General features: G+C 52.9%; 2 protein-coding genes across 2 annotated transcripts; both read right to left on the bottom strand.

The window, feature by feature from the left end:
• Positions 1-658: 658 nt before the first annotated feature.
• TBC1D22B (TBC1 domain family member 22B) lies at positions 659-12,394 on the bottom strand. The gene is made up of 13 exons (XM_030965985.1): positions 12,278-12,394; positions 8,565-8,621; positions 7,326-7,642; positions 6,334-6,513; positions 5,790-5,860; positions 5,288-5,416; positions 4,823-4,888; positions 3,863-3,977; positions 3,296-3,402; positions 2,882-2,957; positions 2,485-2,612; positions 2,160-2,255; positions 659-1,695 (listed from the first exon to the last, which is right to left on the bottom strand). Exons 1-13 carry the CDS (start codon positions 12,331-12,333, stop codon positions 1,567-1,569), a joined length of 1,527 nt encoding a protein of 508 aa, XP_030821845.1. The 5' UTR covers positions 12,334-12,394; the 3' UTR covers positions 659-1,566.
• Positions 12,395-13,542: 1,148 nt separating this feature from the next.
• On the bottom strand, positions 13,543-24,077 carry PHTF1 (putative homeodomain transcription factor 1). The gene is made up of 18 exons (XM_030965625.1): positions 23,939-24,077; positions 23,818-23,874; positions 23,675-23,744; positions 23,080-23,238; positions 22,583-22,742; positions 22,176-22,301; positions 21,207-21,366; positions 20,197-20,379; positions 20,039-20,116; positions 18,831-19,040; positions 18,381-18,509; positions 17,687-17,959; positions 17,027-17,158; positions 16,820-16,906; positions 16,262-16,417; positions 15,779-15,874; positions 15,103-15,228; positions 13,543-14,760 (listed from the first exon to the last, which is right to left on the bottom strand). The coding sequence occupies exons 1-18, from the start codon at positions 23,975-23,977 to the stop codon at positions 14,740-14,742; spliced, it is 2,262 nt and encodes a 753-aa protein (XP_030821485.1). The 5' UTR covers positions 23,978-24,077; the 3' UTR covers positions 13,543-14,739.
• Positions 24,078-25,633: the final 1,556 nt, after the last annotated feature.

Consider the following 25,633-nt stretch of genomic DNA (forward strand, 5'->3'; position numbering starts at 1 on the left):
GGAAAGTGATTTCTTGAGATACTGTTTGGAGTTTTATTGGCAACAAGGTTCTGCCTGTCTCATGCTTGGCCCGGGCCTCACTGCCTGCTGCTTTCCCCCCCGGGAACAGAAAGGGAACGTGGAGGCCTGGGAGGCTCCAGCCCTGCCAGGAAAGCCCTGGTGGCCCAGCAGGAGTGCTGGGAGAAGCCCAGGCTGGCCCAGCTCTGTCCCCTCAGGCCCTCCCAGATCCAGCCCAGCCCAGAGGTGCTGCCCACGGAAGGGAATGGCCCGGAACCATCCCCAGCTGCTGGAGGTAACAGCACCCACAGCAGGGCCTGCCCCAGGGAGGCTGTGGGGGACAGCAGGGCAAGCTGCCCTGGCTGCTGGGCACAGCCACTGCTGCTTCCAGGGCTGCTCCTCCCTGCAGTGCAGCCCTGCAGCCCTGCCCTGCAGGGCCCGGGGGCACTGCCAGCCCTGCAGCCCCTGTGGCTCTCCCCTGCTTCTGCTGGGAGCTCCCACAACTCCACTGCCCAAACCCTGAGATGTGTCTGTGTCACACCTCGGGCACAGCCAGCACTGCAGAGGGTTCAAAACCCTACAACACCACAGCCAGGCATCCTTCTCAGGCGTGGAGAGGATGGGGAGAACAAGGGGTTCATGTTATAAATATAAAATCTGCTACAAAGAGAAGACATATATTGTACATCTTTGACCCATATACACAAGAACACAATATACACAGAACGCCGCGGAGCAGTGGGGACGTTATCAGGAGGTCTTTGAGAGATGTTGCTCCCCTACCAGCACCCCCTCTGTGCCTTCCCCACAGCTGGATGGGGCTCACGGAACATCAGTCACCAAAAGTTCTACCAGGCTGGCACACGGCATTGCAGGTGTGTGTGGATGGAGTGGTCGTGGCCCCCGCCGTGCCTGCCCTGCTGCCCTGGGGGAGAGGTAGGCGAAGAGGATGGAGACGAGGAGGGAGGGCAGGCACGAGGGACTCTCTTGTGAACCCACAAAGTGCTTGGGGGGTCTCTGGCCCCTCGGAGCGAAGGGAGGCCCTGAGAGAAACTTCTTGCCCTGCCACCCTGGTGGGGAAGGATTCTGCGGCCAGGCAGGTCTCTGATAAGGCATTTTCATCTGGGACTTGGCGCAAACGGTGGCAGAAGAGAGGAGGGAGCAGATGGGGCAGGTGGTGCAGGGCAACAGGAGGCAGCAAAGCTGACGTGGTCCCAGCCAGACAAGCCCAGGACAGGGAGTGGAGAGGACAGGAGGGCTTCGTCTCTGGCTCAGTTTATCTGTAAAACTTCCCCCATGTTCTCTCTCAGCCCCTCGCAGCCTCCCTTCCTGGCGTGAGCCACCAGCACGGAGTGAAATACTGAGAGCCCTCAAAATGGCACATCCAGGCGCATGGAGTGGCAGACAGGCACACGTTCAGAGTTAAGACAAGAGTTCAGGTGAGCTTTGTACAGCAAAGAGCAGCTGCTGGCTGGAGTGTCCGAGGAGTTGGGATGACAAAAATGCCACAGTGATCAGATCGGGCCAGGACAAGGGGCGGGCACGGCAGAGAGGAGCCAGTCTGGGCACCTATCGGCGGTAATGGTTTGGGGCATCTGCAAACATGTACTTGAGTCTGTAGGCTTCAGCCAGCAGCAGCCCAATCTCTTCATTACCCCAGTGTATCGTGGGCAAGTTTTGTAGCAACATCAAAAGGCCCTGCAAGAAGGGAAAATGCTTAGTTTGGAGAGGCTGAAGGCAGAGCACAGATCCAGTGCAGGCTTGGGGCTGGCCTGAGCAGTGGCAGCAGCGCTCAGTAACTTCTGCTCACCACACCTGCAGGTCTGAAAAGCTCAGGGACAACATCAAGATGTGCTTGGGTCTAGATCTGAACCAGTGAAGCACTGCAAGCCCCTTGGAATAAAGGTGTTGTTACAGAGTTACAGCTCGACAGAGGAGGGCAAACACTGATCAGAGCTGGAATGGGATGTCTGAACCCTCCAACAGCTCCATTCTCTGTCCTTATCACCAAGGCTCAAGTTACTTCCAGGCAAATCTGAGACCAGATGATCGTGGAGCCAGCTCTGACAGCTGTCTATGTCCACACTGGGCTCCCAACCAGAGCAATTCCCTCCCCTCTATTTCCCTTCCCCAGGGAGTCACCCCCAACCTCAGGGTCTTACTTGGAAATCTTCCTCATCCAGGATCTCCTTCCGCCACTTGATCAAGAAGGCAGCACAAACGTACAGGTGGAAATGGGAGAATCCTTCTGGCTCTGACTGTGGACAGCAAAACTCTGGGTGAACTCCTGCAGCTCAGCTGGAGAACAACCCCCAGACACAGGTGTCCTGCTGGGCCACCCATCACCCAGCGGCTGTGAACATCCTGGGCCACCCTGCTTTGTTTCCCTCAGCACCCCAGCTGGTACCAGGAGAGCTCTGTCCCCGTGGGGACAGGGACACCAGTGACAGTGACAAGCTAGGAGGGAGCTCAGTGGAGCCTGCATACCTGGTAGGTGTCCCAGAGGCGGATGGTGCAGCGCAGGGGCAGCTCCCTCATCAGCAGGTTGTTCATCCAGCGAAAGGCAAACTGCAGGTACTCGACCTCATACTTCCTAAAGTGATTATGTACCTGCTCTGAAACAGCACATTTCACTTACACACCTGGGGCTCCCAGTGCCCCAGCTCCTGCACGCTGCTCACAGCACAGTGCCTTTCACACTTTCAGGCTGAGACTTTTTTCTCCCAAATTCCTTCTCTCCTCACCCTGTGCTGTCACCAGGGGGTTTCTGGCTGACCCTGCCCTGCTCTGGTTCCATGAGTGTTGTAAGAAGTGTCCACCCCTGCCCTGAGAGCTGTCCCTCCCTCTGCTGTGACAAACCTGACCAGACTCCCGTGTGACCTACCATCGATCCGGCTGACCAGCTCCTCCAGGGCTTTCACTTTCTTCTGGATCCCTGGCTGTGCAAAGGTGTAATTGTCCTGTGGGAGAGGCCCTGAGTCAGCAGCTTGAACAACAGCTACAAATGATCAAACCCAGATCAGCAGCTGGACAGTTGGGATGAGATTATCATGAGCCAAGGAGCCAGGGCTCCTGAGCACCAGGACTGTCTGCATGCTGTGAATTCCCTGGTCAGGACAGGGCCATCTGGACAGCCACAGCACCCATCTCCCCAGGATTTCACAGATTAACAGATTCAGTGGACAAACTAAAGTCACTGAAGTAGCAAAACCTCCTTAAATGCTGGAGCATGCAGAATACTCACCCAGACAGGGAGAGGAGACAAAGACACAGGAATTCTGTGGCCCCAGAGGCTCACCTGAATCCCATCCAGCAGCTTGCTCATGCACCAAAAGCTGTCGGCCTCGATGCTCCGTAAAACATCCTGGGACAGGTTTGTCACATCAAAGTTTTCCACATCCTCCTCTGCAAAACAGAGAGGGAAGAGCATCCGGGAGATGGGGGACCCAGGAACATGGGACAATCCCAGGGGCTTTATCAGGCCAAAGCTTTGCAGGAGGCACTGCAACACTCCCAAAGTCAGGAGACACAGGTCTGGCCCTCCTGACTTGGCTGACCCAGCAGTTCCCTCCCTTTTCTCCTTGGGAGGAGAGCACCCACCACGCTGCTGTCACACCACTACATCAGATCAAATAACAGGGCTAAGCTGGCCCATTTCCAATTTCAGAGGCTCAGAAATCCTGGCAAGCAACCAGGGAGCAGAGATACAGCAAGAGGTGAAAAGAGAACTCCAGCCAGGCCCAGGCACTCTGAAGGAAGAGCACATCTTCCTCTTCTTCAGCAGAGCAAGTTCTCCTCATGCCAGCATTTCACACCACTTCAAATCCCACTGTCAGGAGCGCTCAGAGCAGCAATTGTCACTTACCAACGTGCTCAGAGAGGAACACAACAAAGAAGGGGGTGACCAGGTCATTGATGCCCTGCACATAGCCGCTGGCTGGGTGGCGAATGGCCCAGATAAACAGGATTCTCTCAAAAATCTAGGGAAGAACCAGGGAAAGCAGGTACCTGCATTAGCCATGCACAAAGGGAAGGCAGAAAAGCATAACTGCTGAGCTCAGGGAGTGCAGACCATGCACTGACAGGCTTTTCTGTAGCAGTAAGGTAATGTTAGAAGCACAGAAGTCCTAGGAGAGACTCTGTGTCATGCACAGATCCCACATGCAGGCCAGCCAAGACAGTCCAGGCTCCTCATCAAAACCTCTGCCTGAAGAAATGCAGACCCAACTTTTCAAGACCCAGACAGCTTCATATCCACAGGACAGGGCAGAGCAGCCTCCTTGGCTGAACATCAGGTGGGAAGATGAGGTATCAGTACAGTACTTCCAGAAAAGCACCACAGATCAGGAGACTTCCCAACAGGGCAGCCTCCCTCACAGCCACCAACATTCCCAGACTGCCCCAACCCCCGGGACACCCCACACACACACTGAGCCTGTTTGCAGAGAGGACAGGTGCCCACACCTCCTGGCCACCTCTTGAACCCATCCCTGCCAAGGCTGCTCCCATAAAAGAGGTTTTGAAGCAAAACAGAACTATCCTGTGTTCTGGTTCAAATGCCTTCAATTTGTCTCAAAAGCTTCAGGTTTTTTACCATCTTGGCTACATCTTGCCAAAGCAGAGATCATCTCATAACCCCCAAGCTCCAAGTTTGATATCTTTCAGAAACGTGGGACAAGACCAGACAGTTCCAGGAGGTATTTGCATCAGGAGCTGTCAGGCAGGGAAGTTTCCCCACAGAGTTAACTCCCTAGGAGCAGTGCTGGCCGCACTTCACACACACATCCCATGGCAAGTGCAGGGCAGGAGCTTCACCCCTCCTTACCTCCTGGACGAGGGGCTGCTGGAAGAGGGGAATGAGTGGGTTGGTCCTTGGAATGTCAATGTGGATCTGGAAAAGAAGGTGGGTTACACACACCAGCTGTGCTTTCCAGGGGCACAATAACTTGTCACAGGTTAACAGAGGGGAATCCCCATGAGTGTTCCCCCAGGCAAGAGCTGACAAGCACAGTGAGGGCTACAGATGACAGCTGTACTGAGAAAATCATCTGCAGTCTGCTCTGCTCATGTGCAGGCAGGTAGTTCAGAGCTGAAATTTTCCTAAATTAGATCAATTTAGGAAAAGCTTAAACTAACAAGGACAGAACCATGACGCCTTTTCCCCCAAGAGAAGACTCCTCCATGCTACAGCTAGAGCAAGTCCTGGCACGACCCCACCCATGGGGACAAGCAGCAGCAAGAGGGAGGAGAGGGCTATCCCCGAAGCAGGAAGGCAGGAGGAGGTTCCCACCTGTCTGTAGGTGTCCTGGTGGTGCTCCTCGTTGCGGGAGTCGTAGTACTGCTGGATGAAGCCAAAGTACTCCTCCCTCTTCCTCTGCAGGGTCAGCTTGCGGCGCTCCGAGTTGGCGGGGAGGTAACCCTGATTGGGAGAACTCGGCTCAGGGCACAGCCTCCTCTCCTTCCTCAGCACCCTGAAATCCTCCCAGCTGTGCACAAACACCAGACACACAACTCAGGAGCTGGGGAAAGAGCTTTGATGGAATTTGGCCTTCCTAGCTCCTGAGCTTGGAGTAATCCAACTTCATCAGATTCAGTTCCCCAAAAGGGAGTGAAGCAGGCAGTGCCCACACCAGCCTGGGCTCTGAGCTCCAGAGGATGCAGCAATGGCACTCCCTGATCAAAACCCCTACAGCTCACCTGGAGGCTGGGCACTGAACACACAAGCAAAGCTGGCTATGGGACACAGGCAGTGTCCCTGAGGTGGCACAGCCCTCCCAGGCTCTGGTACTTACTGACAGCAGTCTCCACGTCACAGGCCGCACCTCTCGGGGCACACCAGGCCAGCTGCACTTTCTCAGCTCATCTGCAAACGGACAGTGGTGGCAATGGATTAGATCCTAGGCACGTCCAGCACCACTACACCTAGAAGGAGAGGAAAGCCCAGTCTGCTCCTGCAGGCTCTGGAGACAATGAGCCTCCAGGAAGGCTCCCACACCAGCAATCACTGGGGATGTGGGTCTGCTGCAAGGACAGCAGAGGTGATTTCAGCCCAGCTGGGGCTCAGAACAGGGAGCTGCAGGGTCACCAGTGTGCCAGGACCTCAGTTCTCACGCAGAGACAGCCCCCAGTGATCCCAACCATCGTGTGCAAGATGGAGAATGATTAGGGACAGACAGGGAGGGGCAGAAGGACATCACCATCTGCCAACAGGGCGATTCCTGCAAACACCCATCTGGTACAACTGCAGGCAGTGATTTTTTCTACCCCAAAGCAGACCTGATGCAGGCAGCAGGCCCCTCTGCCCTGCTCTGCCCACCCTCAGCGTGCCCCACTCACCCAGGTCGGTGTTGTGGCTGGAGAGGAGCTGCCGGAACTTCTCCAGGCGCGTTTTCTCCCGCACAGTCATAGGGGGAGCCCCGGAGGCGTTTTGGTCAGAGATTCGAGCCACGAGGGGAATGACGGGCCGGAGGGGCAGGGACTGCTGCTTCTGCAGGGGGCTCCGCACACAGGCCTCCTCTAGCAGGGACCAGAGGCTGCACTGAGCTGGGCATGGAGGTGCCACCTCCCCAGCCCCACCTCACCCCCACAGCCACTGTCAGACCCTGCAGATTCCACCCATCTATCCCTCAGAACAGCATCACTGGCCCACTCCAATGGATCAGCAGTTCACAGGCATCTGTGGAGCCTCTTCCATCACTTCCCCCCATTTCTGCCTCCCTTCCTTCCTCCTGCATCCAAACACCTGACTGCAAGTGGACCAGACTTCCCTCCACACGTGGGGAGGACACAGGACACAAGGCAGAACTGATGTTCAGATCTGCTCTGTTCTCCAGATCCAAACACCAACCAAGCTGATTGCCAGTGCAGAGAGAGGAGCTGATGGGCTGCCAGTGCCACCTCTTGAGGTACTCTCACTGCAAGGCCAGGCAAGGCAGTGAGCAGGGGCTGCTGCTGCTCAATTCCCTGCCCAAGCTGTGTCAACACAACCTCACCCAGACCTTTGCTAAGAGCAGCACACCAAACCACTGTGAAGCAGACAATGAGCAAATCCCAGAGAGAACTTAACAGATCTCAAAACTGACTTAGCACCCAGAACATGGAATACTCTGGGGCAGACACTGAGCAGCAGAGGACACAAGCATTAAAGCCAGGCCTCTGGAAGTGGCTCCTTGGAGTACAGGATACCAAAAGGAAGAAAAAGCCTCTGTTGTGCTTACGGGCTGTGTCACAGCCTTTTGCCCATACTGGGAGTAGCAAGAACCAGTTGAGTTCAGTGGCCAAGCAAGAGAGCACTGGAGCAGGAGGCTGCTCCTGAAGATGGCTCTTACCAGAGGTCCTGGAGAGCTGGGCCTCGCTGCTGGACTTGATGACCTTGCAGTTGGTGGGCAGGTCCCCGAGGGCCGGCTGGCACCGCTCGGGCTTGGCCCGCAGCTTGCTGTGGTTCTCCAGAACCTGCGCTGCCGTGGCCTTGGCCACTTTAGAGTTCAGAGTTTGCAAAGAGGACGAGGAGGAGGAGGAGAAGTCCTCATCTTCGTCATCGCCGATGTCCCAGGCGTCGCTGGTGCTGCGGGCAAACTCGTGGAAGCTGGAGGCCTTCTTGCTCTTCATGGGCAGCCCGCCGGCCTTGGAGCGGTCCTTGATGAAGCTGTGAGCAGAGAGCAGGATCAGAGCCCTGCTGTTGGATCTGCTCATTTCCTTTCCTTTCCCCACGCCCTCGCTCTGATCAGCCAATCCCTTTTCCCAGTGTCCCTGTTCCTCCTCCCAGACCCAAGGAAGATGTTCAGTCTCTCTGGGCTGCCCGCTGTCAGCAGTGGCTGTCACAGGCTGCTGTGGCAGCAGTCTCTGAGGCCACAGTGGCAGCACACAGCTGGACAGGTGCCAGCCTGCCTGGCTCAGAAGGGCGAACGGGAGACAGGTACAATTCCTCCAGCTCTGCCTTCCCCCACCCTACACAAAACAGGAAGATTAACACCCCAAAAAAGGTCTTACAGCCTGGACAGAGGCATGTCAGAGGCAGACAGAGCAGGTCTCCTTCCATGGGCACTCCCAAAACAGCTGCAGTTGTTCCCAGCAGCCAGACCAGCCTGGGTCTTTCCTCGGGCACAGAAGGAATTTACTCTTTAGCTACAGAAGCCAAAGTCCACCACCTGCAGCAGGGAACTTTCCCCACTACCCAGCACGGGACAGGGACAAGGAGGCAGTTCAGACCAGGAATTCTGCCTTTTTCTGCTGGGAAGGCTGCTGCAGCTCTCCAGCCTTGTAGCTGCTGGGCAGCTTTACCTCCCTTTCCTTAATTCCTCCAGCTCCAAAGAGGAGCAGAAGGATCAGACACTGCTAAAAAAATCTGTTTCCTTTGATGTGGGTGTTACTGTATGGATTTCTGGCCATTAAGGGCAGCAGCAGATAAGCTCTCCCTGCAAGCTTTCACAGAGCTCAAGGCAGCACCACACCCCTTGCACTGCTGTCCTCCTCTGTTGCGATATCACAGTGCCAGGGATGCTGGAGACCTCCACCTACTGCAGAGCTGCCAGGCCTGGTGGCTGCACCTCCAGGAGACAAACACTTACTTCTTGGTGAGCCGGGAGTCCAGTGGAGGATGCTGTGCTCCATAGACAGGCTGAATGCTGCAGGAAGGGAAAAGAAAAAAATCCAAGATGCTGTAAAAAGAGGTCCTACAAATAATCTCAGCCTAAACTGTGGTCATGCTTCTTGCCTGCTATCAGGAGCTGAATAAAAGCCCAAAAGCAGCTTCAAAAACCTTCTAAGTTACAAGCCTTAGATCCAAAGTGCCACATGCAGATGAAGATTTGTTCTTTGCAGTAGCAAAGAGAAGCCTTGTTTAAACTCTTAGGCCTGGTCCAGCCTGAGCTGGGATTTGAGCACTGCTCTTTCCTGCACCACCATCTCACTCCACATGTCCAGGTGTCTCAGCCTACCTGCACACACTGACATTTGTTCTCTTTTCCAGTTTGGGGAGCTCACCCTCCCAGGCCCTGTGGGCAGGGAAGGACTCCAGGCAGTGACATTGGGCTCCTCCATAAATGCACTTGAGGGTTTGAAGCCCATGCTGGCTCTCAGGATCACAGCCAATGCCACGGAGAAGGAATTCCTGGTAACAATACGTGGTTTGACTCGGGTCCAAATCCTGGTTTAATCAATTACTTCCTATGTGGCCTGAAATGAGTCACCACAGCTTGGTCCCTGGTTCCTTGGGACAAGGAGCCTGAGGGCTCCAGGCCCTACAAGGGGAGCACCACCTCAGAGAGGAGCTACTAAAACCATGCTCATGGCTGTTTTTACAGCCTCTGGAGGTGAGACAGGGATGCTGAGTTATCACCTGCATTGGAGGAACCATTCACAGCCACCCCACCCTGGGAAACAACCTCTGGAAAACAAGTCCTGCAGTGCCATGGCACAGACAAAGGCCCTTTCAGAGCTGGCACACAAGGAACAAGCTTCTCTTGGGTCAATAGAGCTGGCCTGGTTTCTAGGAGCTGCAGATGGTGCCCGGCAGTAAAACCAGCAGGCCCAGCCATGGAGGGGAGGGATGGCAGCCTGCTGCAGCTGGGAACAAGCTGAGGATGCAAAAGCAACAGGTCCAGCTGGCAGGGGAGAGATGCAGAGAGCCAGGGAAGAGGCTGGAAACAACCAGAGCACAGAGAGATGCTGGGGGAGCGGCCCAGCCAGGGTGGGCTCAGCACTGCAGGGGCTGTCCCTCGTGGCTGGAAGTCCTCCCTGAGTTTATCCATCGAGGATTAAGCCCAGGACAGAGTGTGATGAGTAATGAGCACCTGCAAGTCAGGACTGCAATTAAGCAGAGGCACCTCCACGGGTGGACATAGCAAAGAGATGATGAGGAGTAAGAAGAACAAGCCCTCCAGATCAGCATTGCTTCCCAGTGACTTGTGGCAGGACAGGAGCCAGCAGAGCCTCTCCCATGCCCAGAACCAAGCTCAGTGTCCCAGGATATCCAGCCAAGGTTCCTCCTCCCTGTCAGGGGACCTGCTCTGATTCAGTGGAAGGTCTGGACTTCACAAGACCAATGAAGGACGTGTTGGAGAGAGGAGGAGAGGAAACCCTTTCCTGGGGTTCTGAAACAGTGTTTGATACAATGGCAGAGGGTCCCACCTGCACACAGCTCTTTTTGAAGTCTTACAAGCCAGACACTCCCCAACAAGAACCTCAAGCTGATCTAAGCTGTGCTCCCAGCCTGACTGGATGAGTCCCCAGTTCTGTCCCAGTTTAATCTCTTTGGAACAGGCATTTCCTGTTCCCTGGATGTTCAGTGACCAATGGTGTGAGGGACAATGGCTGTGCTCCCCGTGTGACACCTCCAGGATCATCACAGGGTGTGAGTTATTGACCCTGCAGCAGAGCAGAGCCATGAAACACCACTGCCCCTCTGGACACACAACACATTTACTTCCAGCAGGCTGTTCCTCCCCTTTTAAAGCAGCATTTAAATAACCCCAGCAGACCCTGGCTGCCCATCTCGCTAAAGAGCAGGGAATAAACAACACAGAGGACAACATGCCAGAGCACTCAGCCAACACATCCCTAGAAAATTACCAGGCAGAGAATGCAAAAAAACCACAAGACAGCCCTGGAAAAACAAAAAAGCATTTACCAGTTCTAAACTTACACCTAAAATCCACCCTAAATCTATAGGGACCAAAAGCTATTAAACGTTATTAGCAAATAAAAGCTAATACAACTAAGTGACCAAATGCACAAAGTGTCATGGAAAAGGAAGCTAACACAGTATCCAAGTCCCTACAAAGCCTCTCCCTGCCAGATTGTCAGGGGAAAGAAAGGAGAGAGCCAAGAATTGGCACAGGAGGGTCTCTCAAAGCTCAGACTGAAAAGAAGAAAGGGAGGTTGATGCCTGGTGACCATGGATGCAGGACATCCCACCTCCACCCTGGGGCTCAGGCTGCTGAAGAGCTGTGGGTGCCTGGCCCTGGAAACAGGCAGCACTCAGGGGGAACAAGGCTCCTGGGTGCAGGATATCTGCCAGGCAGGCAGGACAAGGGGAGAGCACTGCCAAAACCTTCCCCCTGCAGAGTGGCTCGGGCAGGCCCGGCTGCCAGACCGGTTCACCTGGTTTGAGCTTCCAAGGAAAAGCTCAGAAGTCACCAAAAGGAGAAGAGAGGTGCTGTCCACGACCACCAGCTGAGAGCAGGGCTGACACCTTCGGGTAAGAGGCAGGAACAGTGGGGAAATAACCCAGGGAAAGCACAGGATTGTCCTCCCACAGGGGCAGCAGAGGACGAACAGAGAGCTCCTTGCTCTCCCTCTGCTTACACAGACATGGATTGTCCAGCCAACCTGAAGGAGCTGCACAGTGACAAGCAGATGAGTGAAAACACTTTAGAAAGAGATATTTAACTGGCCCAGCAGGATTTAAAACCAACTAAGCATTACAGACTGCACCCATACCCCAGGAGGTAAAGGGCAGGGTTCAGATAAGGCAAATGAGAGCAGAAGTGAGGAGCACCAGGCAGGAAAAGCACTTGAGAAACCTCCACAGAGAGGCTGATGCCCTCTTTCCATGTCAGCCTTGCTCCCAAGGCGGTGTAGGGAGCCTCTCCTTCATCAGCACCAGCCTCTTCTTCCTAAATACCACGTCCATCACACATTTCACTTATTTCTACCACCCCTGAGAGGAACCAGGGCATCACGGCCGGAGGAACTGAGGCAGGGGAGGTACAAGCAGAGCCCTCACAGTCCTTCCCCTCGAGCAGGAGCGACATCCCACACAGGAGAGGGGAATGGGGGGCTCCATGCCTTAGCAGGGGACACCCCTCTGGGACAGAGCTGCCGCCAGCCAAGGCGACACCTCTCAGGACTTGGGAAGGATGAATTTTTTCAGTATCTGTGGAAAGGAGGATGGCCCAGCCCTGGCTCTGAGCCTACCCCCAAGAGGCCTCCAAGGCACCCCGATCCCTCCACCCTGCCTGCCATGGGGCACACAGGGGGTCCCCGCAGCCCCCACACCGCCTGCCTGGTCCCACAGGTGAGGGAGCAGCTCTGACCCTCCCCCTGTCCCCCCCACATTGAACCTTCCACAGCAAAATCCCCGTCCCACGGCCTGGGGGGGCCCTGGCACCCCCTTATTGCAGGGAGGAACCCCAGCCACTCAGCCCCGCAGCCGGGACAGATCCTCCGGGTATCCCCGAGCCTTACCGGGGTGCCCTCAGCCCCGATCCCGGCCGGGTCACCGCCCCTTCCCCGCCGGAGCGCGGGGGGCGCGGCCCTCGCACCCCTTCCCGGGGCTCACCTGCCCGGCAGCTTGGCGCTCCGCTTCCAGAACTGCCTGCCGCTCTCGGCCGCCATGGCGGAGGGCGGGGCGGGCGCGGCGGGCCGGCCAGCCCCGGGCGGGGAGCGGGGACCCCCGGCCGGCCGGCCCCCGGCGCGGCGCGGGGCGCGGAGCAAGGCGCGGCCCCCGCAGCCGCCTCAGGCCCGCCCGCCCGCAGCCCGCGGCGCCGCCATCTTGGCTCCGGGCGGGCCCAGCGCCGCCATTGGCCGCTGTGCGCGAGGCGTCGCGGATCCGCCAATCGCAGGCGGGCGCGGCCGTGACGCGTGCGGGGGGCGGGGTCTGCTACGCTGGAGGGACGGGAGATACCATGGGGGCGCGGGGGGGGGACTGGGGCGGCACCACCCAGCTCCTGCCGGGGGGGGGGGCTGAATGACATTTTCTGGGATTTTGGGATTTCGGCTTTTCCAGGGAATTCGCGGCGCGGTTTCATCCCCGCCCTGGATCCCGCTCCGCTGTCGTGTGGCGTTTTAGGTCCGGCAAAGTGGCTGCTTCGGTCTGACACAGGAACTGTTTCTGTTCAGACTTTTAGAATTAAATAAATTAAATAAATTAAAAATTGCCTCCAGGCAGCGTGGCATTTTCTGCACCAGACGCTATTATTTGTCTTCTTTTTATTTATAGTGCATAAAGCCCATAAATAGTGCTCCAGATTGGAGTAACACCTCTCATATTATTACTATTATTCTCCACCCCACTTACTCCCATATGGAGCACTGAAGAATAATTATTAATGAGCAATTATGCAAATATTCTATTGTATATGCAAATTAGGGGATAAAATCTTTTCCTATTGCCACCCCATAGCAAATACCAAACACCTGCAGCACAAAGAACTGCAAAAAAAGCAAAAAGAAATGAAAAACAAACACACACACATGTACAAAATAGAACGTCATAGGAAGAGTCAAAACCTGAACCACAAGTCCTGCCTGGGTGGGATTTCCCCTCCCTAAACCTTCCTCTGTGCTTCCTGCATCCACGTGGCCTTGGAATGCCACACAATGGATGGATGTGCTGGCTGTAAATATTTACCTATTGCACAGCACCTTCACTCAGGCTCCTGAGGTTCTGACTGAAGGGACGCCTGCAAATCACTCTTTATTTTTACACAGATCTTAAAACCCAACTCCAGTTCATGGCCTGTTAGTTCTGCACAGTCTAAACCAGGCTCTTGGTTGGCTTTCAGGGCTGTGAGCCAGGTTTTACCCACAAACATGCTGCTGCTCTGGAAAACAAATGCAATTTATTATTGGATGTTTCCTTGACTCCCCCATTCCAGTAACACGTTTAAAAAGATGGTATAAAAATCATCAAGTGCTGTAGAAATCGTTGGTAATGATGAAGTGCTTGTCCTGCAGGTTTATTTGCACATTTTACTATATAAAAATGTCACCTTTTACATCTCACAACTTTTCCTTGCACATAAAATAGCTGTAAACAATTTACTACCAAAGATTCTTCTGCCATTTCACCCTCCTGTGAAGGAATGAGAAGTTCCTCAGTTTTTGCTCTTTTCACTACTAATAAATAGAAGCCATTGGAGCCAGTGAAGGGAAATGTTACAGAAGCCTTCAAATGTTTTCCTGCTCTCCATGACCTTTCTGAACACGAACCTGAGGAAGTCTTTGTCAAAGCTGGTTTTTCCCCCCAGCTGCTCCCACCATGGAGCAGAGCTGCTGTCACAGCCAGGACAGGATGGAGCTGAGTATTCCAGGGAACAGATGTGGCAAAACATTCTCCAGCTCATGAACACTTTGCCTGTAGTGTGTGTTGAGAGGTTTTTCTCCTGTAACCACTGTCCTCAATAATTTTTTTGCAGCACAACCCCCCCCAGCAGGATTTGTGTGCTGCTGGATGGGCAGCAGGGAAGGGGAATTCACCTGGTGCATCCTGGGGTGCTTCAGGATGGAGGCAAAGCCTTGAGCACACAGAGCTTTGAGGAAAGAAAAGCTCTTCAGCACAGCCAGCTCAGTGCAGCAAAGGATTTCCAACCTGGAATATTCCAGTGCAGCCCCAGGAAGGCTGACTGGGCCAGGAGAGCTGAGTCCCTCCTTGCCACATGCTCAGGTTTTACAGAACCGTGGCCCCAGGCACAGCCAGTGGTGTCCCCCAGCTGCAGCTCTTATATGGCTTTAGTGTTTGATGTCCCACACCAGCTCCTGCTGGTTCAGTGCCAGCTGCCAGCATTTGGCCCCATTAATCCAGTTTTTCTGTGCATGCCATGGGATGGCATCACTGATGAGACCAGTTCACTCTGGATGTTGTAGAGCAGTAAAGCAGAAAGAAAACTTCTGATGCACACACTGGGAATCTGTTTTAAAATTGGAATTACAGATTTCTGTCAGTTTTCTTCTTTCTGCTCACACTGCTGGTTCTCTTCTCTGGTGGCTGGTGGAGATGCCCAGGGCTGATGTTCTGCCAGTTCATGGTTTAATTTTCCATAACTGCAAAGAGACAAAAAAGGGAGTTTGGGTCTAACAGGAATGGTCTCCATCTCCAAGTAACATTCTGTGTCTCCTGCCCATCCTGCTCTGCTCAGTGAGCTCCAGTTTCAGGACGAGCCACAGGAGGATAAAGGGAGGAACCCTGGATCCTCACAGCTTCACCTGCAGGGAACTGAAACTGAAGTGAGCCCTGTCCTTCCCCTCAGACCTGGCTCAGGGAGGTGGGGACACGCCCAGCACGTTCTGGTGTCTGGTTCCCAGTGCAAACCCAGGCTGCTCTCAGGGCTGTGACCCCAGAGGTGAGCCCAGAGCTGTCCTGCTGCCTGGGACAGGGACACTCACTCTGATGTTGAATCCCAGCAGGTCACTGATCACTCCTGAGACAGCAGAGAGGATGACAACCCGTGTGATGTTGTAGATCAGTGGGTTCATGGTCAGTCCATACAGCCTGAATGGACTATCCAATTCCTGCAGTGACAGGACAAGGCTCCATTAGTACTCCCCAATACAGAGAATTCATCCTCTGACTTTTAGCTTAGCACTGGCACTCCAGACTGGGCTGCCTCTGTGTCCTTTCTTAGATGAAATTTCCAGTGTTCCAGAGACACCTCCTGCTGAATCCAAAGGCTCTGCAGCAACCCCAGCTGCCCCAGAGTTGCAGAATCACCCAGCCCAATCTGGGGACTCCCAGACTCTGCTCACTCCTTCCCAAACCTCTCCCTGCTGCTGGCAGTGAGGAGCATCACAGCTGCTGGGGGAAAATGAGACTGGAGCAGTCAGGAGAAGCTGTGCTCACCCCAGCCTCTCCTCTCAGTTAAACCACTGCTCATCAAGAGTTCCCAGCACTAATTACCCACACTGGCCTTGTGCTGCTCCCTCTCCTGTCACAGCTGCAGCAGTACTGAAAAATCCCCATTGTGAGCACGAACTCAGAGAGCCAAGGGCAGGGCAGGGCCACGTGGCATTGCCATAACTCCCTGCTGCCAGAAACCCCAGCCATTCAGGCAGAGCTTCTCACCTTCAGCAGCTTTGTGGACAGTTTCAGCACATTGTTCACCAGAGAGAGCTGCTCCTTCTTGTTTGGCTTCTTCTCCATCTTCAGGTACAAGTTTATCTGTGACAGACACCACAGGCCAGGGGTTGATATTCCAGCACCAGCCCCAAATGGTTCCTAACTAAGGGAAATTGGAGCCATTTTTGCAGTCTGCTGTCACTCCTGAGGTAGTGAATTTAGCACTGATAACATCATTCTTTTCCAATTGTTTTGGCTAACACACATGAACCCAGAGACCAAAATAATCTAGAACTTTGGAGTTTGGGTCTGGCCCAACAGGACCAGCTCATCCCTCCCATCCTGACCAGTGCTTTGTCGCCTTCTGGCCAACACAAGGTTGATCCCTACATTTTAAACTTTGATTCCAGTATTTAAGCTGCTTTGAAATACAATAATTATATCCAAACAAAGCACAAAGCCCAGGGAGAACAAGCTGAAGGGAATCACCTGCTCAGTGAGCAGGATGGAAATGTTGCTGTATTTCTTGTTGGTCTCAGAGCCCAGAGATGCCAGACGTAGCAGGAAGAGGAGCAGTGCTGCCTCCCACATCAGGAACTCCCAGTTGTAAGCTGCACTCAGAAAGGTTTTGTGACCCTTAAGAACCTGTGTGGGGAGAAAACAAAGCACCAAATGTCACTGACTAAGTGCCTGTTCATGGGACAAGTGCACAAGCACTGCCCTTGCTCTTCCTCTGCCCAGCCCTGTGTGCTCTACAGGCACTGACAGCTCTTCCCAGGAAGTGTAAATCACTCCTGAGATGGGGTTACAGGGAAAGGTCTCATTTCTAACCTGCCTTTAGCTTGGAATTGGATATTTTTTCTTTCTGCTCAGAAAAGGAGCCTTGTTCCTCCTCTCCCCTCCCTCTGTCCAGCCAACAGGCAATGAAGTGCCTTTCCTTGTCCCCCTGGCAATCCCAGCAAGCCTTTTGTAGGCTGGTGAAAGAAAAGCCTCCAGCACTTGGGAGGGTTCTCCCTACTTTATAAACCACAAAGGTTAAAATCTCACCTGGGCACAGCAGATAAAAGCAATTGAAAGAGCCAGTAAAAAGACTGAGGACACCACAACATCCACAGACCTCTGGGGGCCTCGTCTCTGCAGAAACAAGGACACGGGGTCAGGGCTGGGTGTGGTGTGCAGGCAAAACTCACCACAAACAGCTGGCACTGCCACTGTCACCCCTCTGCAATAACCAAACCCCAGACCAGGATTCACCTTCAGGTAGGAGCGAAGGGATAACCAGATCTTGATGTTCTCCACCTTCTTGAGCCTGAAGTGAGGGATTTCGTATTTCCTGGCTTTCCGAGCAGATGTGATGTGACTAAAGAGCTTGGCAAACAAAAACCTCTGCAAGGTAAAACCAGAACCATAAATTAGTGTAAAACAGAACAGACTGCTTGGGATTCTCAGTGGCACCTGGCAAAAAGGGTCACTGGGGAAGCTCAGCCTGAGACCTGGGTGCTCAACCTCTGTAGCAGCAGGTGTTTTCATAGAATTCCAGATTGGTTTGTATTGAGAGAGACCCTAAAGCTCATCTTTTTCCAGCCCTTGCCATGGGCAGGGACACCTTCCACTCTCCCAGGTTGCTCCAAGCCCTGTCCAACCTAGCCTTGAAGACTTCCAGGGATGGGGCAGCCACAGCTGCTCTGGGCAGCAGAGAGGGGACAAAGTAAGACCTTGGGGACAGGTAAGGGTGGAACAGGGGAGTCAGGAATGCTGTTGATAGGTATAATTTGTGACTGATCAATAAGAACCTTCCCAGACTCCCCTCCCTGACCTTGGCAAGGGCTGGGATGAGATGAGTTTTAAGGTCATCATCCCATTTTTATTCCTGCTCTCCAGGTTCCTGAAAGGCACCAGCACTTTCAAACCCACCTGCTTGTAGGTTCTCTCAGCAACACACATCATGAAGAAAAACATCCAGGTTAAGCACAGCCTTTCCAGAAAGTTGATGGCAGACAGGATGAGCACAGGGGCGCTGATAGGGGCTCCACAGAAGATGTGCAGAAGCTCCACCAGAGAAATGGAGCAGAGCTGCTCCAGGTTATCCGTGCGGAACAGTCTGTAGAGGAATGGCAGGAAGGCCAATCCGATGGTGATGATGTTTCCCAGCATTTGATACCCCACTCCTTGCTGGTGGGCATTAACCTGGCAAGCAGGAATAGAAAAGGGATGATTACCTGGGGTTTGCATCAAGGAAAAGGCTTGTTCTTGTGGTAGCACCAACTCAGACAAGCAGTCGGCTCCCCTTCCCTTTACAGGACAGAGCCTAAAATAATCCCACCCATTTCAGTCCAAACCCAAAGCCAATCAGCCAAATAATCAACCCCCCACTTTCAGCACCCTGCAGAGACAATCAGTGATAATCAGCACTTGTCAGTCTTCAAGAGACCTCCTAAATAGGGGGTTAGGCAATTTTTCAGTAAGAATACGTGGGGCAACCGTCTTTGAAGCTGGGGAGGGATGAGTCTCATACTGCCCCTAATATTTGCAAATGCAGCTATTTCCAGGGGTTTTGGTGGTTGTTTTCTGAAGTGCGAGGGGTTGCAATGCCACACAGCCTCCTTACCCTGCTCATGATAATCCCACTGATCTCCAGCACAGACATGTCCACCTTCTTGCAGTCATTCCCTTCCCAGATCAGAGCACTCACTTTGGCAGACGCTGGGCTGGTGTTCTGCAGCCAAAACAGATGGTTCTAGAAAAGAGAGAGGAGTGCAAAAGCTGGGTCAGCTCTTTCTGTCCTGCTGTAAGTAACACCTTTGCCTATAACGCATTTGGATTGAGGGGGAAATTCCATTTTGGGTTCAATACTTTGTTTTGGGATAAGCAGCCCTGCAGAGGGGAGGGATAGAGTCGATCATGAATCACTGATATAATTTTGAGCGCTTCAGATTTCCAGTGTAACTCTGACTTCATCCAGGCTGCTCACCTTATACCAACAGCATCCTCGTGTGCCACTCATGTTTGGGAAGGCAGGGGGAAGAGGGAGAAGCACTCCTGGATGCAAATCACCAACCTGCTGGAACACATCCTCCTTGGGGTCCCTGCGGGAGTCCCCGCGGGAGCGCTCCTCGCTGTCGCTGGTGCCCGAGGAGCGGCACTCGGGGCCGTGCAGGAGATCGTCCCACAGCATGTCCTCGGTCTCCGAGTCCTGCCGGGTGCTCTCCGAGTCCCGCCGGCTCCCGCCGCAGCTCCGCGGCGCCGCGCTCAGGCACGCCCTGGGGTCCTGCAGCACGGCAAAGGTCACACGGCACAGCCCCATCGTGGCTTGTACGACCAGCACCTCCTCCTCATCCTCCTCCTTCTCATCCTCCTCCTCCTCTTTCCCCTCTTCTCCCCCAGCTTCCCACAGCTTTGAGTGCTCCCAGTTGCACCCACACGGTAGAAATGGTTTAAGACAATGTCTGGGGAAAAAGCATTTCTATACCAGAAATGCAGACAGATATATATATATATATCTATCTAATATATATCTAATATATATCTAATATATATCTAATTATATATATAATACATATAATATAAATACCACACAGAGCCCATTGATTCCCTACCTCTATTCCCAACCTACAAAATAAAAACTGATGTACTCATTTTAATACAAAAATGTCCTTTTTTATGACTTTTGAATAGTCTGTTTTAAGATTTTATTTATATTTTGTATTAATTTATATATCTCCATATTTATAATAAAATATTTATATTTTATTTTCAGGTAGGGGCAAAAAACCAAAGTAATGAAGTGACTGAGTATATTCTCACAGAAGAGATTTATTCCTTCATTACAGGAGTTGGACCTGATCCTTGTGGGTCCCTTCCAACTAAGGACAGTCTGTGATTTTAAAATCAAAATTTATTAGCTTAAAAGCTGCAAGCACAGCACTGCCTCCCAACCACAAGAGCAATTGCAGCAATTGCAGGAGCAATTAGAGGCAGCTTGGACTGTCCTTTGCTGTCAAGAGAGTTAGTTATTTGTTTGTTTGTTTGTTTGTTTAACAAAGCAGCACAATCAGGACTGTGAACACTGTGAAAGTTTACAAGGCTGCCAAGCAGCAGGGAAGGAAGAGAGGATTCTGAAGCACAAACATTTCATAACTGTCTGTTCTGATGGAGGGGGGTTGGAATGAGATGAGCTTTAAGGTCCCTTCCAGCCCACCCCTTTCTCTGATTCTGTGACCCCTGCCAGGCCTGGGAAAGCTCCCTCTCCTGACTTGACAACCATACCTGCCTGTACAATGTGGATTCCAGCTCAGACTCCACAACACTGTCAGAGTCTCTGGCAGCTTTCAGGGCTTGCTTGACCTGCCAAGACCAAAGGAAAACCACCTCATTATCCACAGCAAAACAAACTGTGGAGAGCAGCACTAATCCCACCTGGGTACCTGTGAGACAGCCTGGTTGAGAGAAACCAGAGGCCTCCTCTTCTTCTCCTCGTAGCTGTTGTCACTGGAAGCCCCCTCCATGCTGGCGCGCAGCAGGAGCCGCTGAGCCATGGCCTCGGCGTCCTCAGCGTCCTCCTCGCTCGACAGCTCGTCAGAGGCACCGTCCCTGTTGGTGCCATCCTCCTGCAAATGCACAGCCAAGGCCACACCAAGGGCCAGCCTGAGTCCCATCAAAGGCTCAGGGGCACAGCCCTCAATGCCTGCAGAGCCACACAACACACAGAACCAGAATTCTGTTGGTATCAGAGACTTCACAGATTTAACTCCTTCCCCCTGCTCTTGTCTCGTCACAGACGTAACGAGAGAGAATTCTGGGTGGGTGGATTTGGAGTTGGGGAAAGGCAGGAAGAGGAGGATGCAGCAGCAGCAGCTCTTGGCTGTGCCTTACCAGCAACCTTAAGCCCAGATGTATCTACGAGCTGGGGGGTAACAAACCCAAAATCCTGGGTGTGCCCCTACACTGAGCTCTGCCCCTGTCCAAACTCCTTCACAGAGAGGAGGTGGGATGGCACAGAATTCCACACAGGATCTATTCCAAGTTCTTCAAGTTGACACACCACTGGCCCAGAGGAAACTCAAAAGCAATTCCCAAAATCTTTATGTTTCAAAGCTTTCAACAAATGTCACAATGCTTTAGCTCTTTCTCTCTCCTCAAGGAGAGAAGGTGGAAGGTGTCCCTACCCATGGCAGGGGGTGGAATGAGCTTTAAGATTCCTTCCAACCCAAACTATTCTGGAATTCTATTCTGTGATTATGGAAAGAAAGTACCAGCACCTTTTCAGCTGCTCAGTGAGAGGCAGAAAGGGGTTTCTAGGTTAATGCAGGCAAAGATGAGCAGAAGGAGGGAATGTCTTGTATTAGACCAAACCACACAGTTAAATACCCACCCACTTCTGGCACACAAAGAACACACTGAAACTGTGATCTCAAGGGATCTCCCCTGGCAGTACCTGATGGCTCTTCTCCCCATCAGAAAGTTTACTTTTCTCTTTGGAGTGCAGCAGCCTGTGCTCAGATCTGGCCTGTCTGGCTTTGATGCCATCACCCATAGCACTCACACAACTTTCTGTCTCAGTCCATTTCTCAGCTACCAGCTTTAGTCTTCTATTCCTAGGAGAGAAAATACAATTAAATGCTTTTATGTCAGGGAAAAACTCTTTGGAGTAAAACAATCTGGTCTTCTCTTGTCACAGGTGCAGCATCAAAAAAGATACCTAAGGGATAAATCGTTTTCTTTGGCTGACAGGCTTTGTGTGCTGAGTCTGTTAAAAAGATTTATATCTGCTTCCCCCTCACTCAACATGTCTTTTGTAACTCTAATAGTATCTTAAAACTTCTAAATCAAGGGGGAATTTTTCATTATTTTCATTTTTAAAAAAATAAGAGCAATTCACAAGACAAAAAGTCTTCATGAAGAGAAAGCACCTGTGAGCTGGAAACTCACCAGGAAATTCACCTTGGAAAACAGGAGAAAATAATGAAATATTATTCCATACAATCTCTCCTCCTTTTCCTTGAGTTACTTTTAGAGAAGGAAGGTGCCAAAGTGAGACAACTGTCCAAAGCAGAAGCCACAATTGCTTTTGGAAATCACCTAAAACAGCAATATAATCTGAGCACTCACTCAAACAAGGTCACTTATCTGATAAATAAAAATAAATTCCACCACATTCTGCAGCTCATCTAACACTTGGTTTCACATGATCTAATTTTATACAGTCTAATTTTATATGATCTAATAAGGACATACTAAATATTCCTGAGGAATCAGCTTCCCACATTAGTATGAAAATTTTAAGTCAAAAGAAGACTGGCAGGCTGTGGGGATGTCAGTGACAGCACATGCTGTGCCTTCATTCTCCAGGTACCAAATTGCTCCCAGTGTCACGAGCAGCACGAACGCAGCAGGGACCACATACCTCCTCTGGAAGAGCAGACTGGATAAATTGGTCAGCAGAGCTGCAGAGCCAGACTGCTCTTCCTTGCTGGTTCTGTCAGGAGAGCACCAACTGTTCCCATCCACACCCACAGCCTTGCGTAACTTCCTGAGTTTTAAGACAAGGAGAATTAAATTGGTGTAAGAAGCTACTTTAAGGTCTTTTTTCAAAGATTTGAATAAGATTTGAACAGCTTTTTGGATGCCATTTTTTGAGGCCATGCAAACAGAACACTGACTTCCAAATACAAAAATTCTGCCTATACCCCCAGCACGTCAGGGCATCACTGGGAAAGACACAAGGGACAAAACCTGGAGGGAATCTTTGCTGCAGCAACCTGAGGGAGGAAAGCTGGATCCAGCCCCCCAGGGCCCTCTGCTGGTGCTCACCTGCGGCGCCGGCTGAGCCCGTTGCTCCCTGCAGCTCTGTTCACCTGCGTGGACACGATCTGGCAGTGCACTGTCCCCAGCAGCAGCATAAGGCACAGGGGTCCCATCACCTCACTGGCACTCACAACAGGCACCGTGAAGTACAGCACCACGGCTACGACTGCAAAGGGGGAAATGGCACCAAGGCAAAAATTAAAGAGTCTGTCTCAGCTATTTGGTTTTACTCTGCTTTGTTGTATTATTATTTAATTTCTGCAATTACTAGTGCCACACGCTGTGAAATACACATTAAGCAGGTTCCAGACATGATCCTCACACTTTAGATTATGGACTACAAAACTATAGACTCACTAAGCTTGGCTAAGCCCTCTGAGTCCAACCACTCCCCCAGCACTGCCAGGTCCACCCCAACCCATTTCCCCAGGAGCCACATCCATACATTCTTTGATGTCACATTCCTTGCAGGAGAAGGTTTATGGCACAGCCTGTTCCCTCACCTTGCATAACGTAGAGCACCAAGAGCCACATAAAAATGCGCTGGGAAGTGACCTGTATCCACCACTGGCTGAACAAGGGGAAAAACACCACTCTCACAATTCCCTTCCTCGTCAGCGATGTCCAGGGAATTTCAGGCTTGGCTTTGGCAAAGGTAGAGCCTTGGAATTAAAGGGGAAATGAGCCATCATTAACTGTGAATCACAAGAGCTCCGTTGCTGGAGTTCCCCTTTGGGCAGCCCCAGCCCTGCCACAGGGCTGAGCAGGGGGGGACAGCAGCCCAGTTTCGGGCACGGTTCAAAGCTACACAGTCCCAGCAGCTCCTTGTGTTCTCTCAGAACTCTGCCCCTGACCCTTCCCTGCCCACCCAACCACGTCCCTGCACAGACCCCCAGCAATCCCACCCTGGGCATCCCTGGCAGTGCTCTCCCGGAGCTCTGGCAGCCTCGGGGCTGTGCCCATTCCCTGGGGAGCCTGGGCAGCGCCAGCACCCTCTGGGGGAGGAACCTTTCCCCAGCCCTGCTCTGAGCCAGCTCCAGGCGCTCCCTGGTGCCATCCCTGTCCCAGAGGGGAGCGAACAGAGCCGGCACCGCTCACCGCTGATCAGATCCACGTCGATCAGATCGGGCTGGATGTGCCCCTTTTTCTTCGGCTTGTTCTTGAAGCCCTGCGGGGCGGAACACACGGCCGAGTTAGCAGCGAGGGGCGCGGGGCCCGCTCCCCCCCCCCGCCGCCGGTACCTTCATCTGGGTCTGCTCCACGGCCTTCTCCCATATCTGCTGGTCGTAGGCCCCGATCTGAGGGGAGAGGAGGCTGAGGGCACGGCCGGGCCCGCGCCAGCCCGCCCTGCGCCGCACTCACCTTCTTCTGGTACCATGAAATGGCATCGCGACAGGCCATGGGGAGCGGCGGGAGCGGCGCGGCCCCGGCACCGGCACCGGTACCGGCACCGACCCCGCTCCCGTTACCCTGGAAACCGCCCGGCGCTCGACTGGCTCCGCCTGCCGCCCCCCCCCCCCACCCACCCAGGCAGCGCCAGCCGAGCGCCGAGCGCCGCCCCGACCCCACCCCTCAAACCGCAGAGGAAAGAAGCGCCCAGGCGGGTAAAGGACAAAATCAGACTTTTGTTTATTAAAAAAATACTTTACAGGAAAAAAATTCTATGCATTCCGCAGGACTATTTTACAAAGAAATAGCTTAACAGTTTGACACTGGTGTACAGTCAGCTACCGGGGGCGCGGGGGGGCGCGGGCCGCCCCCGCACACGCGCGAATGTCAATAAATACACTAAGGCCGCACAAAGCAAACAGTCGTCCAGGCAATTGTACACGTCCTCTGGAGGCAGAGACCTTAGATAAATTAAAACCACAGAAAAAAATAATCGTAGCTGCCAATCAAATCAAATTAAATCACGAAACAGCAATACAGGAGTCGGTATCTTTACATGTTGTACAGAGAAATCAGGAAAAGCGGGTGTTTGGGTGCTCGGGGTGCCCTGGCACTGCTCGGAGCCCTCAGGAAGGGACAGAAAAGGCTCAGGGGGACAGGGGACGAGCCCTGGGCTCCTCTCGCAGCCCTCAGGGCTGCCCAGGCTCAGCACACCTCGGGAACTGCAGCTGCAGGGTTCAGCACTCAGCTCACTGGGGAAAGCTCTGACAATGTGCCTGACCTGTAACACGCAGGGAACCTGGCAGAGCACAGCAGGACACTGTGAAAAGTGTCCCTTAGGATGCCCTGGGGACACCTCGTGGTGTCCCCCCTCTCCTGGAGCAGGACCTGGAGCTGGTCTAGAGGAGAGAGGAAACCAAATTCACCCTGCATTTGCTGGTCCACTTCTAGCCCAGCTGAGCCACTTTATCCCTGGGATGTTTTAGTCACCAGCACTTGATTAAAGCCCAGCCTAAGCCTCAGCTCTGTTTCACAGAGCGCTTGGTCAATAACAGCTGTCCCCAGCACAAAGCTGGAGTGTTTTCTACCTGACACACATCACAGAGCAGATCCTCATAAATGGAGCACTGAGGATTTGCAGAACTGACCAGCACATTTGTATTTAGGAACTATATCTCTGCTTTCCACTGAGAGTAATAGAAAGTTAAGACCTTAAAAATCATCCAGTCCCAACTCCCTGCCATGTGCAGGGACACCTCCCACCGGGCCAGGCTGCCCAACCTGGCTTTGAAAACTTCCCTGGGCAGCCAGATCCTCACCACCCATCACATCTCTTCCTTATCTCTCACCTCAATTCCTCCTCTTTTGATTTGTGCCCATTTCCCTTGTCCTGTCACTCAGCTCCTGATGAACAGCCCCTGCAGATCCTGGAAGGGGCTGTGAGGTGTCCACACTGAACAGCCCCAGCTTCCTCAGCCTTAGAACAAGCCACCAAATGTGGCTCAAAAAATCACATCAAATCAAAGGTGATTAGCTCATTAAGGAGGCTGCTTTAGGAAATATTGGAGAAATTCAAATAGCAGCTATTTAACACGAGATATTCAGAAATATTTACTGGATTTGTTCTACTCAAACACTAAATGGCTTGAACTTGTTACTTCCTCTCTA

This window comes from Camarhynchus parvulus, chromosome 26 (genome assembly GCF_901933205.1).
Source record: "Camarhynchus parvulus chromosome 26, STF_HiC, whole genome shotgun sequence".
Classification (NCBI taxonomy): Eukaryota; Metazoa; Chordata; class Aves; order Passeriformes; family Thraupidae; genus Camarhynchus; species Camarhynchus parvulus.

Excerpts from the sequence above, each read along its gene's own strand:
- TBC1D22B (XM_030965985.1), bottom strand. The coding sequence starts at position 12,333 with ATGGCGGCCGAGAGCGGCAGGCAGTTCTGGAAGCGGAGCGCCAAGCTG. Across the intron at positions 7,643-8,564 it reads GACTCCCGGCTCACCAAGAA|CTTCATCAAGGACCGCTCCA; the intron begins GTAAGTGTTTGT and ends CTCTGCTCACAG. Across the intron at positions 1,696-2,159 it reads TGGATGAGGAAGATTTCCAA|GGCCTTTTGATGTTGCTACA; the intron begins GTAAGACCCTGA and ends CCCTTCTTGCAG.
- PHTF1 (XM_030965625.1), bottom strand. The coding sequence starts at position 23,977 with ATGGCCTGTCGCGATGCCATTTCATGGTACCAGAAGAAG. Across the intron at positions 20,117-20,196 it reads TCAACCAGGCTGTCTCACAG|GTCAAGCAAGCCCTGAAAGC; the intron begins GTACCCAGGTGG and ends TGGTCTTGGCAG. Across the intron at positions 18,510-18,830 it reads AGGAGGATGTGTTCCAGCAG|AACCATCTGTTTTGGCTGCA; the intron begins GTTGGTGATTTG and ends TCTCTTTTCTAG.